The sequence below is a fragment of the Nannospalax galili genome, unplaced genomic scaffold (assembly GCF_000622305.1).
Source record: "Nannospalax galili isolate Female #2095 unplaced genomic scaffold, S.galili_v1.0 scaffold801, whole genome shotgun sequence".
Classification (NCBI taxonomy): Eukaryota; Metazoa; Chordata; class Mammalia; order Rodentia; family Spalacidae; genus Nannospalax; species Nannospalax galili.
Window position 1 is genome coordinate 921,948 of NW_008345222.1, and position 15,185 is coordinate 937,132.

Sequence of the window (15,185 nt, forward strand, 5' to 3'; positions counted from 1 at the left end):
TGCTTCTCATTTTCTTTGGGGATACTAATCAAAATAACTATCATCTTTTTCTAATACTATTTTATTGATTCTTGAGAATTTCATATAATGTGTTATCATATTTAGACCCTCAGGACTTCTCTCTCTTCTCTTCCCCTGCTTCCCTACCCCTATTGAGTTTAATTTGTGTTCTCCAAATGCCCTTGGGTGTGGGTCCATACCTTGGAGTCTGGTCAACCTACTCAGAATCATACCCTTAAAGGAAACTGACATTCCCTCTCCCAGAAGTTATCAATTACCAATAGTTCCTCAGCTAAGACTGGGGCTTCTTGAATAGTATTTAAGTTAAATATTTTAATGATTTAATAACATATTTCATTGTAAAACATAAAAAAAGCAACAATAAAACAGATATAACATACATTCCAAGCATACAGATCTACAGTGAGGAACAATATGTAGATTGTATTAACATTTCCAGCTAATGCAAAAGTTCATTGCAGAAAAGAAGTATTTTAGGGGAAGACAGAATCAGGACTGCTAAATTTAACCAAGAACCATAAAAACTAAACCTGGGATCCTAAAATGTCATTTAGTTGACCTAGAATCAGAGCTTTTTAGAAATACCCTCTTTTTTTGGTTAGAAAGTAGTCACCAGTTGCCTGAATCAAATGAAATAAGACAATTACTTCAAAAAGATGCTCAGTATGTAATATAATGAGATTCAGAATTCAAAGCAGGTATGTGAGTGCATGAATGTTCCATATAATTTTTTCATGTGTAGTTATATAAAAATAGGTAGTGAGTGTGTGTGCGTGTGTGTGTGTTTGTCTGTAAAAACCTACCTTTCATGCATACCTACCTGTGCTCCTTTTGCCACAGTTGAGGAATTTGGGGTATGTAATTAATTCCTTTCTCAGATACGGTGGATAAAGTCTTGAGGGTTAAACTTTTAATAAAAGTCCTGGGTGGGCATTTGTGGATTTGTATATGCACATACATGCAGTAAGTACACATAACATGTCTTTAGTGATAATAAGGCTATATAATGAGAATGATATAACTAAAGTATTATGTATCCCTTTCTGAGCTTGGAACTCAATGTATAATGTTATGTATTTGCAGCATATTTTGTAGTTGTCTAATATTCATGAACATAACTCTGGGTAAAATTTGCATTGAGTTAACCATTCAGGAGTTAGGAGGGCCATATTACTACGTTTGGAGCTGTATCTAGTGAAATTTGCATTTCTATGTCAACATCCACATTGTTTTATATGTTAACATGGTAACAGGACTCTCTAATAAAATACTCTGGGGTAAAAAATTGTTAATAATTCAGTTTTATTTATGGTAAAGTTGTAGCATCAGTCTGCTGTAAGAACTGTAGAGGAATGCACGGTAAATATTGGAGGAAATTAACATTTTACTGCGGTGACTAAAGCCCAAGCAGAAAAACGAACACTGGAAACATATTCCAATGTAAAGAAACTTATGGTCAAATTAATGGTATCAAAATCCCCCTGGAGACACAGAAAAACAGGGACTAAGAAGAAAGAGAAGATGATTTAGGAGTGTTAGGAATTAGGAGGTCACCACTGGCTAGAGAAGAGTTTTCCTGTTCCAAAAAAGTTGCATCAGACTGTTAACTCTGTCATTCTTGCCGTAAGACATCTTCTGTCACAAGTTTGGAAGACTTTCACTACTGTACTTTTACTGTTCCCTGTCGTGTGTACTCCATAGCCATGACAGATCACCAGCTGAGTCTGGGCATGAATACAAACCCACACCTCACACTGATGCAGAAGGAACACTGTAGATGTAAAGCCAAACTGGCCCTTAGCTATGTTGGCTTCGTGAAAGCGTTGAGTTTTTCTTACTCAGAAGTCCTGAGGATAGTGTTCAGAATCTAGGACAAAAAAAGAGCTCACTGATTAACACTCAAAGGTGAGGTGACTTAGAGTCCTGGCTCTGGCAGCTCTCATCAGTGCTTTTCAGTGTCACTGAAGATATTGACACCCATTCATTTGGAGATTTATACTTAACCCAAGATTTGGATGTAATACGTACCTTTTCTCATTTAAATTACATTGAATTGACTTAGAGATATGGGGACAGGGAACACATTCTTGCTTTTTGGCAGAATGAAGCAGAAATAGTTTTGATAAACAGCTGCAAGATTTGACTCCATGTCAAGAAATCTGCAAAACTGGAATAGTTGGAAGAAAATGTGTGTGCTCTGTCTCTTGTGCTTCAAAGATAGGAATAGATACAGGAAAATTTAGTCAGATGGGGCATATTCTCTTGGAGGCAGGATAATAATAAATTAGTGTCTACTGAGCCTAAAAGCTCTGCGAATACACCCCCTAGCCACTTATGTACAGTGTAATACAATGAGCTTCTGACCCAACTTCATCCCTTCGAGGAAGCATTTCCTTTTTGCCTACATTTTCTGCCAAGTCAAACTGAGAAAGGCTTTCCCACAGCACTCCCAATCTAAAGACCAAGCACTGGGGAGATGCTTCCACCTCTGAGGTGACTTCTTAGATGATTGTGACTGATGGGGTTTGAGTTTCTGTGGGCTAACGTTCTCTACTTGGCAAAGATAATGTGCTAAAGGTCCATGCTTACCTGTCCTGCTTCTTCTCTCTCTTTTCCTTTGTGTCTTGGACCTGCTTTGGGGCTTCCAGTCTCTGTGCCATAAACAGACTCAGCAGGACCTCACATGGTGGGCCCATGCAAGATTGGTTCTCCACATTCCAGCTTCTGTCTCTGACTGGACAGATAAGTTTGTGAGTCAGCCCAGGGACTCAGCTGTCATCACTTCAGAGAGGAAGAAAGAAACAGACTTCGGTTGTATTCTCCCATTATTAATAAAGCTGATTCGAACTCTGTTCTGGCCATTGTTTTCTTTATCTATCACGAATGGGAATGCTTTCATGATGGTAGGTAACACTTAGGATTTTTAACTTCCAATGTCACAATAAGAAAAGGATATAGAAGGCTGATCTTGGTTGCGCCTCAGGCATCAGAGAATGTTTGTTACCAACATTGGCCCTCACAGTCTTGACCAATTAGAGAAGAAGCAAGGAATAGTAATGAATAGAGAGCTGGTTGGAACCACATGTACCTATTCAATCTTTACCTTTAATTACTGTAAATATCTCTTGGGGATGGGCACCAAGGCCATTTATATGTAAAATAATACTCTTAATAGGCTAAAGAAATATTTTCTGTAAGTTATGAGTAGTAAAACACACCTTGCAAATTCCAGCAGCTTCTCCTGCTAGCATCCATTACCTTTATTTTTCTCATCCACAGAATTATTATTATGATTATTGACTTTTCAAAGAGACTACTTTCAGGGTAGTGAACATATTAAGATAACAATGTTAGTCTGTACTGTGTGTGGCAACTATACTCTTCAGCAGAAGTTGAAAACTTTGCATTCTGGTTTAGGTATTAATCTCCTATAGTTTTGTTAATGTGAATCAACTCCTTCCTCTATGCATTCAATCTGAGTTTCATAACATGGCTGAGCTTCTTGTTCTGCAAGTGATTAATCAGACTATGACTCAAAATGGAGGCCATATAAATGTATCGCTCCTTGGTGAAACAGTTGTCATATAATTCCTGTGAATCGAGACAGATACCTTTTTCAGTGACAAAGGGTATTTTGAATAAGCATGATACCACAACAGGAATCATCTAGCAGAGTTCTAGGCACTATACCTATTACATTGCCTGATGACTTAGGTATCTTCTTTGAACAAAATTCTGCTTGGGTGTTTCTCTGTAACAGTGACAGAATGAAATAGAGCAGAATTATTGCCCTACAGCAATGACTCTTTCACTTATAACTAACACTCTGATTAGAATTTGGAAGTGCACTTCAGTGGTAGAGGGCTAACTTAGCATGTGTGATGCCCTGGGTCTAGACCTTGTCCTCAGCACTGTAAAGAAGGGAAACCAGAACAAAATCGAAATTCACTGCAATGATTAGTACCATATTTTTTACCCAAAGATTATAAATTACAGAAAAGACAATTTTAAAACAGTCTTTGGCTATCCTAATGCTAACCATAACTCTATACTTAAACATGAACATAACCCCAACTTTAACCCTAACCCTAACACTAGCTTACTCTTAAACGTAACCCAACCCCAGTTTTTCATTTGTTTCTTTGCTTTGTTTTTTGAAGCAGCATCTCCCTGTAGCCCCAGCTGACCTGGAACTTACTATGTAGACCAGACTGGCCTCAATCCCACAGAGATCTGCCTACCTGTGCTTCCCAGCTACTGGGATTAAAGGCATGTGCCACCAGCCTGGCTCTAAACCTAGTTTTAAACCTAATCCTAACCCTAAACCTAAGCCTATCCCTAAGCCTAAAACTAACCTTAAGCCTATCCCTAATGCTAAATCTAACCCTATCACTAGTCCTAACCCTAACCCTAATCTTAACAGTAGCCTAAGCCTAACAATAACTTTAGCCTTATCCATATCAAGAAACATAACCTAGCTTAAGCACTAGACCTAGGCCTGATAATAATGTTAACTATAAAACTAGCTTAGCCCTAATACTAACCCTAATCATGACCAAAACTCTAACCCTGACTGTACTCCTAATCTAACCATATCCCTAAATCTAAACCTTTCTCTAACCGTAACTATAGCTAAGCAAAAACTAGCCTATCCCTGACTCTATTCATAACCCTAACTCTAGCAATAACTCTAATCTTTTTATAACCTAAAACTATCCCTAATCTTACCACTATCCCTAATAGTAAACCTAGACTTTATCTATCCCTAACTATAATCCTATTCTTAACTCTAAATATAACACTAACCCTAACTCTAGCAATAGACTAAACATTAACTCTAATCCTACCCCTAATCCTAACTCTACTCCTAACTTTAAACTTAACCCTAACCATAGACATAACCCTAAATTTAACCATAGACCTAACTGTAGCATTAACCCAAACTCTAAACCTTTCCAATCCCTGGTCTGAGGCTTATTCTTAGCTCTAATCCCAAACCTAACCCTAAACACACACTCTCACATACAGTCACCACATTGTCATACAATAACACAAACTCAGCAGTCTCTTTCTTAGAAACCGTAACAGTAACCCCAGCCTTAAACCTAGCTCTAAATTTAAACCTAACTCAAACCTAATTCATAACCTTAACTACATCCATAACTCTACTCCTAACCTAACACTTCACCTAACCCTAACTCTATCCCTCACCCTAACTGTATCCTTAAACTAATCCTAAAACTAACCATGCCACTAAGCCTGGTCTTAGCCCTAACACAGCCTACATCTAGGACCCTAACCCTAACCCTAGCTCTAATACTAACCTTCACCATTACTACAACTCTAGGCCAAACCCTAACCCTAACCCTATTCCCGTCCTAAACATAACTCTAAACTTATACTTAAACCTTTATCTAAACATGTACCTGGAGAATAGAGAGCACCTGTTGAATAGACCTCTGTCTTTTGTGGACAAGAGAGCACTGTGGGTCCAGGCCTCCAACTCTGGCTTTTCCAGAGGGCACCCTGCAATTAAACCTCTGACTCCTGCTTGTGAGACCAGGTCTTCTGTTCCTGCAGGTCTAGAGAGCACTATAGGAATAGAGCTGTAACTCCAAAGGAATCTGAGAGCACCAAGAACCAGGCCTCCAGCCCTACTGCTCTCAGACATCAATATAGGACCTAAGCTCCCACTCCAGACTAGGGTTTGATTCCAGTGGTTTCTAAGCTCAACTGGGTGTGGGGTTTTGACTTCTAAGATCCCAGTGGTTGCTACAGGACTGGTAGCCTATACTGTTGTGGTCCCAGTGTTTACTTCAGACCTGTGTCTCTAGCTATAGTCCTGAGATAGCACATAGATCTAATGGGTCTGATTTATGGTATCCTTCCCCGTGTAAAGTCACAAAGTCCAAGCGGTGACAGGGTATTTACCCAGTCTGGTTGTCTTGGGGCTTTATCGTGTGGACTCCAGTCTTAGTTCTGTTGACACATGGCCAGGACAGGATCACCTGGGTGACTCTACTTCATGGTCATTGTCAGGTTTCACCACAGTCCCTGTGGCTGAGCCTCACGTAGTTATGCCAATAAGAAGAGTAACAGAAAACAAAATATCCAAATACTCTTAGAAGAAAGGAAAGTCAAAATTGAAATACAAATTCACCCAAACAGATGCATAAAACATAGAAAAGAAATAATCTTATAAGAGAATCCAAAACTACAGAGATAGCAGAAATGTCTGGATAAAATTCAGTCTTCATTTTTAAAAGAATTAATGATCATGTAGAATAATTAAGCAGACAGATGCATTAATTAAGGGAATATATACAACATTGACAAGATAGTGTCCAAAGTCAATGAAATAGTCAGTAAATTGGAGGACAAAGTCTGTAGGAAAAATTCAGCAAGGGGTATGAAACACTGAAAATAAACCAAACAAAAATACTTCAAAGGTAGGAGACGGGCAATCAAATAAAAAAGCCTCAGTAGATACCATCATTCACAAACAAGACCATGCATAAGAACGAATTTTAGGACTAGAGGACAAAGTCAAGATAGTACAAACAGACATATGTAAGAAAAAAGAATAAGCAGCATTAATAAAACTTCTAAGTCTTGAATACTTTCAAGAGGCTAAACCTCAGAATTCATGGTGTGGAAGGAACAGAAATAAAAATCAAATGAAATACACTATTTAATGAAATTATAGTACAAAACTTCTCAAGTCTAGAAAAAAAAGTGACATCCAAACACAAGAGGTATCTAGAACTCCAAATAGACATGAGCAGAGAAGAAACTCTCTACAACACATCAAAGTCAGGGTGTCAAAAATTCAAAGTTAAAGAAATAATCCTAAAAGCAACACGAGAAAAGCATTAACTCACACCCAAAAGAATAAACATCAGAATTATCTCAGACTTTTCATCAGCGACCATAATTACCAGAAAGCATGGAATGAAATATTTCAAACTCTGAAATTAGATAAATATGAACCAAGAGTTGCTATACCCTGAAAAGCTGTCTTTCAAAATTGATGGGGAAATAAGGATATTTCAAGACAACACAAATGCATGACAACTTAGCCAGCATTGTAGAAAATTCTTAATGAAATACTTTATGGGAAGGAAGAAGAAAGATAGTCTCCTCAAAGTGAATATATCAAAGTGTACATGCCATGAAAAGTACAGCTAAACACACTAGGCTCCAGAAAGAAACAACATCCAAGACAGCAACTCAGGATATCCTTACAACTAATATAGGTAAAGGAAAAGAAATACCCATAATTCAGCAAACCATAACATTACCAAACAAATTTATAAGAAATAGGAAACCCTGCTCACATGTGTATTCTCTTGCTAAGCCTCTTGCTCACCCACATTCCCTTCCTGTTCAGCCACGAATTGTCCTGTTCACCAGTGTTCCCTCTTGCTCTCAAATGTATCATCCCTCACACATGTATACACTCCCGCTCACCCGTGTGTCTTAGTGCTAACATGGGTATCTTCCTGTTTACTCCTGGCTCTCTTGCTCAATCGTGGGCCCTATTGCTAACCTGTCACCTTCTGCTTACTGGTGTATCTATATCTTCACTTGTGTCAACTCTTGCTCACCTGTAGACGATTCTGCTCACCTATGTGTCTTCTTGCTCATGTGTGTCTTCCCACTCATATCTGTGCCCTTCTGCTCACCCAGGTCCTCTCCTATTCACCTGTGGTGTGTCCTCCTGCTAGCCCATGTGCCCTCCTGTTCACCCACATGTCCTCCTGTTTACTTACAGTTTTCCTTTGGCTCATCCCTGAGTCCCTCTGTTCATATGTGTATCTGTGCATATCTCTAGTTAACCCATGTGCACTCCTGTTCACAAAGGTGTCCTCCTGCTCACCTGTGTGTCCTGCTGCTCTCCTCTGTGTCTGCCAGCTCACATATCTCACTTTCTACTCACCTGTGTGTACACCAGCCCGCTGGTATGTCATTCTGCTCACCCATGTGTCCTCCTACTAGCCCGTGTGCCCCCGCCTGCGGGGACCCTGTACAGGTAAAGCTCGAGGGGGACCACTCCCTGAAAGGAAAAACAGGCGAGAAAGAAGCAAGTCCACTTGTCAAGGGTCATTTTATTGTATTGCAAGCCTTTTTTTTATATACAGTTTGTATTTAGAGGGGGTTGAAGAAGTTGGTCAAAGGTTACAGCATTCTTATGGGTATGGGAGGGGGACTGAGCAATTCAGCAACGTGACTGACCACCAGATGTTCCAAGAGATTACTGCATGACTCATTTTTCCGAGAACTGTTTGCAAGAGGAAGAGAAAGATAACCTTTCCCTAAATTCTTTCCCAAGGTTACTTGTGCAAGCAGAATGTCCTGCTTAAGTCAACTGTTTGTAGAGCTATATTATATTTTTTGGTAATGAATGTTGTTTCTCCAGCTCCCGACACCCATGTGTGCTCCTGGTAACACATGTATATTCCTGCTCACCCATGTATCTTTCTGCTCACATGTGTATCCTACTGTTGCCCCATGTGTCCTCCAGCTCACATGTATCCTTCCACTCACCGTTATCCCCCCTGTACACTCATGGGCCTTTCTGCCCAATCTTGTACACTCATTCTCACCCTTGATAGCTCCTATTCACCCATGTATCCTCCTGCTCCATTGATCACCCTCCTGCTTATCCATGTACCTTTCTGTTCACCTGTATTTCTTCCTTCTCAGCCACATGCTCTCCTGAATACCTATGGCCCTCCTGCTCATCAGTGTATCCCCACACACCAGCATTTTCTCTTGCTCACCAATGTGCTCTTGTGCTAACCCATGTACCCTACTGTTCAGCTGTGTATCCTCCTGCTCACCAATGTACCCTAGTCTTGCTTGCATGTTCTCTTGTCCATCTGTGTGTCTTCCTGCTCATATACATCTCCTGTACATTCCTGTGTCCACTGGCTCACATGTATATACTCATGTTCATCCATGTCTTCCTGCTCACATGAGCTTCCTCCTGCTAATCCATGTGCTCTCCTACTTATACGTGTATCCTCCTCCTAACTCATGTTCTCTTGCTCCTCCAAGTAGCACCTTGGTCCTCCGTATGCACTTGTGTCCATGTGCTGCCTCCTGCTCACCAGTGTGTCCTCCTTTGGCCTGTACACCCTGCAGCTCACAAGGGGTTCTTCTGCTCCCTGGTGTCCTTTCCTGTTAATGCATGTGTCCTCTTGCTTGTCCATGTACCCTCCTTACCTGTATCTGCCTGCAAACATGCTTATTCTCCAGCTCACCTTTGTGATATTCGGTCCTGCTACTTCCCCCTGTTCACACGTGTGTACTCCTGCTAAGTTATGTGCTCTCCTGCTCAACTGTGTCCTCTCCTGTCAACCTGGGTCCTGCCTGCTGACCTGTCTGCCTTCTTCATCACCCATATGTCATCCTGTTTACCCCCTTGCTATGCTGTGTGCACTCGTGCTTACTCTTATATGTGCCCTCTTGCTCACCAGTGAGCCCTCCTGCTCACCCGTGTGTCCTCCTGCTCACCTCTGTCCTCTTGTGTTCACCCATGTGCCCTCCTGATCACTTGTGAATCCTTCTGCTCAGTGTGTGTCCTGCTCTTCTGAATGCCCTCCTTGTCATCTGTGTGCCATCATAATCACCCCTTTTCCCTCTTCTGGGTGAATTCTTGCTCACTGTGTCCCCTCATGCTCGCCCACATGCTCTCCTGACCACCAGTGTTCATTTTTGCATGCTCATGTGCCTGCCTGCTCACCTGTCCTACCTGGTCATAGTGACCTGAACGCCTTCCTCCTCACACGGGTGTCATCTTGCTCACCCTCGTTTCCTCCTGCTCACTTGTGTGCCCTTATGCTCTCTATTGTATCCTCTCACTCATCCACATGTCCTCCTGGTCACTCACGTGCCTTTCTGGTCACCTGTGTACCCACCTGCTCATCGATGTTTCCTCCTATTCACATGTGTGTGTCCTATTGCTCACAAGTGTTTCCTCCTGCTCACCCATCGTACCACTGCACACCAGTGTGTGCCTTCATGCTCACCAGTGTTCTTTCCTGCTCAGCTCTGTGTCCTGCTACTCGCCCATGTGCCCTCAGACTCACCCCTGTTAACTCCTGTTAACCAAGATGTTGTCATGTTTACTGTTTCCTCTCCTTTAGCCCATGCGTCCTCCTGATCTTCAGTGTCCACTTCTCATCTGTGTGCCCTCCTGATCATCTGTGTTACATCCTTCACACCAATATTTCCTCCTGCTCCCCTATGTGCCCACCTGCTCACCATGTGCCCTCTCGCTCACCTGTGTTCCTTCATTCTTATCTGTGTATCCTCCTGCTCACCCATATGTCCTGTTCACCAATGCCCTTCTGATAACCCTGTCTCCTCCTGCTAACCTGTATATCCTCCTGTGAATCCACGTGTCCTCCTGCTTTGCTGTGTCTCCTCCTGCTCACACATGAGCACTCTTGCTTAACCATGTGTCTTCCTGTTTACTATGTGCCTTCTTATTCATCCGTGGCCCCGCCTACACACCGTGGTTCCATACTGCTCACCCATGTGCCCTCCTACTCAACCTGTGTTCCCTCCAGCTCAATCGTGTTTCGTCCTGCTTACCTGTGTGCTCACCTCCTTACCTGTGTTCCCTATTACTCACACAAGTTTTCAAGCCCTTATGGCCTCTTGCTTACTGGTGTGTCCTCCAGCACAACACACCCTCCTGACCAACTGTGTGCTGTCTATCATCTGTGTTCCCTCCTGCTCACCCAGCGCCTGCATTGCTCACCTGTATGTCCTCTTGCTCCTGTAAGTGCCCTCCTACAAAACCCTGTACTCCTCTGCTCATCTCTGTGCTCCCATGCTCAGCCTAGTGTCCTGCTCACCTGTGTCCCCTCCTATTCACCCATGTACCGTCCTCACCCATGTGCCTTTCTGCTCACCTGTGTGTTCTCCTGCCCACTCAGATCCCGTCACGCTCATCCATGTTGTTCTGTTGCTAACGCATAAGCTATTACCTGCATGCTCTCTTACCCACGCATTAGAATTCAGACTCACCAAGTGTGTTCTCCTCTTCACCCCCATGCCCTCCTGCTCATCTAAGTCCCCTCCTACTGTATACGTCTTCCCAACTGAGTGCTCTCAAACACCTATTTGCCATCTTGATCAAGCACATGACCGGCTAAGACCTGTTTCCTCTTTCTCAACCAAGTGCCCATGTGGTCACCTGTGTGTACTACGTGGTCAACCATGTAGTCACCCACATGACCTTAAGTTCACTCATGGGCCCTCCTCACCAGTGTGCTCTTATGCTCACCTGTGTGCCCTCAAGGTCATCCATTTGTCCTCCTGCTTGCTCATGTGTCTTATTCATTTGAGTCCCATCCTGCTCACCTGTATGTCCTCCTGAAATTAATGTACCTTCCAAGTCATGTGGCCCCCAGGTCACTCATGTGCACTCTTGCCCAAACTTGTACATTTTATTTTCACCCCTGTGTCTTCATGATAACCCGTGTCTTCCTGCTCATCTGTGAACCCTCAGTGCTCCATAATCTGTACTCCTATTCCCTCATGTGTCCTCCTGAAACCCACGTATCCTCTTGAATGTGTCTGCTTTTCCTCTCTATCACCTGTGTTCCATCTTGTTCACATGTGTATCCTGCTGCTCACATGTAAATTGTACTGCTCACCAGTACGTACTCCTACCACTTGTGTGAATTCTTGACCTACTGCTCACACATTTACCCTCTCTCCTAACCCTAAGCATCACACTAACTCCAACTCTATCCTCTAACCCTAACCCTAAACTCTTAACCCAACTCTAACCATAACCTCTAACACCTAACCCTAAACCCCAAAGTATAACCTTTAGCACTAACTCTAATCCTCCTACCCTAACACCCAAATCCTAACCCTAACCCTTAGCCCTAACCCTTACCCTAAACCATAACTATAACCCTAATTCTAATCCTCTAACCCAATAAGAAATAACCCTAGTCATGACACTAACCTGTCACCCTAACCCTTACCCTAAACATCTACCACTAAATCCTAACCCCAAACCCTAACTCTAGCACTTTAACCCTAACTCCCTAACCCTAACATTTAGGCAACCCTAATTTTCTAATATAAACCCCCTATCCCAAAATAAATTCATAAGCACTAACAAACCCTTTTCTATAATAACCTTAATGTAAACAGCCTCAATTCACACTAAAAAGTCATAGACTAATGAAGTGAATTAAAAGAAAAAAAAAAAACCCACCTGAAACATTCAATATTAAAGGATTCAAACAAACCACCTCTTGGAGAGCTAAGATCTTTCCAGTTTGGGGATATGATAAAAAGGGCAGCAGTGAACATGGATGAACAGGTATTTTTGTATTAGGTTATCTTTTGAATATTTGCTCAAGAGTTACCGGTAGAGTTCTGTAGATGTCTGTAAGGTACATTTGACTTATTATGTCATTTAACTCCATGCTTTCTCTGTTTAGTTTTTGCCTGGTTGACCTATTGATGTCAATGGAGTAACGAAGTCATCCATTATCACTGCGTTGGAGTCAATGTGGGATTTCAAAGCCAATAAATGCCCCTGTGTAGAGTGTGTATATATTTAGGATTGTAATATATTCTTGCAGGATTTTTCCTTTATTGAATATAAAGCGGCCTTCTTTTTCTCTTCTGGTTAGTTTTAAAGTTTGTTTTCTTAGATATTAGAATAGCTATACCTGTTTATTTGTTCATTTTGCTTTTTATATCCATTTACCCTTAGGTAGTGTCAATCATTGTTTTTGAAGTGCAGTTCATGAAGGCAGCAGATCAATGGGTCCTGTTTTCTAATCCAAACTGTTAGTCTGAGTCTTTTTCCTGGGAGTTGAGACCATTAATATTGAGTTAGAACTTTTTTGGTTGTCTGTTCTGGATAATTTGTTCTTTATGCCCTCTTGAGTGTGTTTAATCTTCTCTCTGACCAAAGTATTCCATTAGTATTCTCTGTAGAACTGGTTTTGTAAACATAAATTCCTTAAATCTGTTTTTATCATAGAAAGTTTTTCTTCCTCCTTCAATTACAACTCATAGTTTTACTGGAAATGGTAGTTTGGGCTAGAATCTGTGTTATTTCATGACTTGTATGACATTGGTCCCATGTCCTCTGGCTTTCATAGTATCCACTGAAAAGTTAGCTGTTATTATGATGGACCTAGCTTTATATGTAACTTGATCTTTCTCACGACTTGGCTTTTAATATCTTTTCTTTGTTCTTGTACATTTAGTGTTTTGACTGTTATATGATATGGGTGTTTCTTTTCTGGTGCTGTCTTCATGGTGTTCTATATATGTCTTGTACCTTGATAGATGTCCATTTTACTGTGTCCCAGAGGTCTTACATGTTCCCTTCCTGGGTTATTCTCAAACTGGCATTTTCTTCGATTGAGAGATCCATTTCCCCAAGCTTGTCCAAGACCTGATGTTCTCTGTTCCATCCCCTCCACTTCCTTTTCACTTCTTACCACTAAGCTGTTTATTTAAGTCCCTGAGAATTTTATTTCAAGTTTTATTTCACATTGGCTTCCTTCAGAGATTCTTTTTATTGAATTCTAATTTCACGTTTTGAATCATTTTAGATATTTTATTCAGCTTTTTGTGTTTTCAAAGTCTTCATTCAGTTTTTTACTCATATACTCTGAGTTCCTTGACAATATCTATAATTGCTATTTTGAACTCATTGTCTTGGTTGTCATTCTCAGGAAACATTACGATGGGGTTGTTACTTTCTTTAGTAGATATATCATCTTGGTTATTTATGTTGTTTGTGTTGTTTGTGGGTGGGTTGTTTTTTGTTGTTGTTGTTGTTTGTTTTTTGTTTTTTGTTTTTTTGACAAGACCTAGGCATCTGGTTCTGTAGTGAAGCTTCTTGGTACGGTCAAATGATTTCATCTTTGTTGAATTTTTTTTGTATCTTTCCTGTTTCCCCAACTTGTCAGATTATGGCCCAGATGAGTAGTGCTTGGTGTTCAATTTGGGGGCTACCTTATGTTGATGTATAAATGGGATAAAAAACAGTGATCTCAGTTCAGGTAAAGATAGGTGCAACTTCTGGGTTGAGATTACAGGATTAACTCTAGCATCAGGATGGGGTGAGAGCTGCTACATGAACAGGCTAACATATAGGTTAGGCTGGGAGTGCACAGGTCTGGGGTGCACAGAGCTCAGATGAGGAGGTTGCAGAGAAGTCTCAGGAACAAGATCTCAGGACCATAAGTCTGGGGAGGGGAATGTTCCCAAAGACCCAAGAGGGCCTGACACTGAGATGGCAGAGTGTACTCATCCCACCAAATCTAGAGGGGTTACAGAACTGGGATGGGAAAGGATGCCCGTGACCTGAGAAAGCCTCAGAGCTAAGATGGCGGGAAGCCATGCAGTCTCAGGAATAGGACGCAAGATTGCAAGTCTCCAGTCTGTTTTCTTATACAACCCAGGACCACCTGCCCAGAGTAAGCACCACTCATAGTTTGCTGGGTCTAATATGTGGCCAATTTTGGAGAAAGTTCCATGGGCTGCTGAGCATAAAGTATATTCTTTGGTACAGAATTCTATAGATGTCACATCACTCAACAATCAAGAAAATGCCTCATAGGCATGATCAGAGGCCAATTCAATGGAGGAAATGCCTCAACTGAGGGTTGTTCTTTTCAGGTGTGTCCAGTTGACTCCTGAAGAAATCCAGGACAGTTGACCTTTGTCAACTTGACACACAAACACATTACTATTAAACAATAACCAGGAGTGAATAGATGGCTCAGCAGTTAAGAGGACTGGCTGCTCTTGCAGAGGACCCAGGTTTGATTCCCAGCACCAACATGCAGCTAACTCCAGTTCCAGGGGATCTGATGCCCTCTTCTGACCTCCACGGGCATTGCACAACATGGGTACACTTACATACATGCAAGATTTGCACTTAAACACATTAAAATTAAAAATAAAAAAATAGAGTCCCTTTCTTTGGCTCCAGGAGCACCACTTCTGGTCCTGGCCCCACCCTCCTTTGGCGCCCCACTTCTGGTCCTGGCCCCACCCTCATCTCTCTCTGCTTCCCTGGGCCTGCACCACCGGCTAACTCTCCTAGCCTGCACTACTATCCTCAGGCCTCTTGGGGTAAGTATATAGCGCAGCGCGCAGCT

General features: G+C 41.8%; 1 protein-coding gene and 1 long non-coding RNA gene across 2 annotated transcripts in view; one reads left to right on the forward strand and one right to left on the reverse strand.

Annotated features, from left to right (window-relative positions):
• The window catches only part of Frmd3 (FERM domain containing 3), a 326,943-nt gene extending 324,195 nt beyond the window's left edge, over positions 1-2,748 (forward strand). Inside the window, exon 15 of the mRNA XM_008841381.2 lies at positions 2,670-2,748. Within this exon, the coding sequence (XP_008839603.1) occupies positions 2,670-2,683 (14 nt within the window). The 3' untranslated portion in view covers positions 2,684-2,748. The remainder of the gene's footprint in view (positions 1-2,669) is intronic.
• LOC115071744 overlaps positions 268-15,185 on the reverse strand; it is a 25,428-nt gene continuing 10,510 nt past the window's right edge. The window contains exons 2-4 of the long non-coding RNA XR_003850823.1: positions 5,953-6,087; positions 2,050-2,802; positions 268-1,888 (exon numbers count right to left, since the gene is read on the reverse strand). This is a non-coding gene — a long non-coding RNA (uncharacterized LOC115071744). The remainder of the gene's footprint in view (positions 1,889-2,049; positions 2,803-5,952; positions 6,088-15,185) is intronic.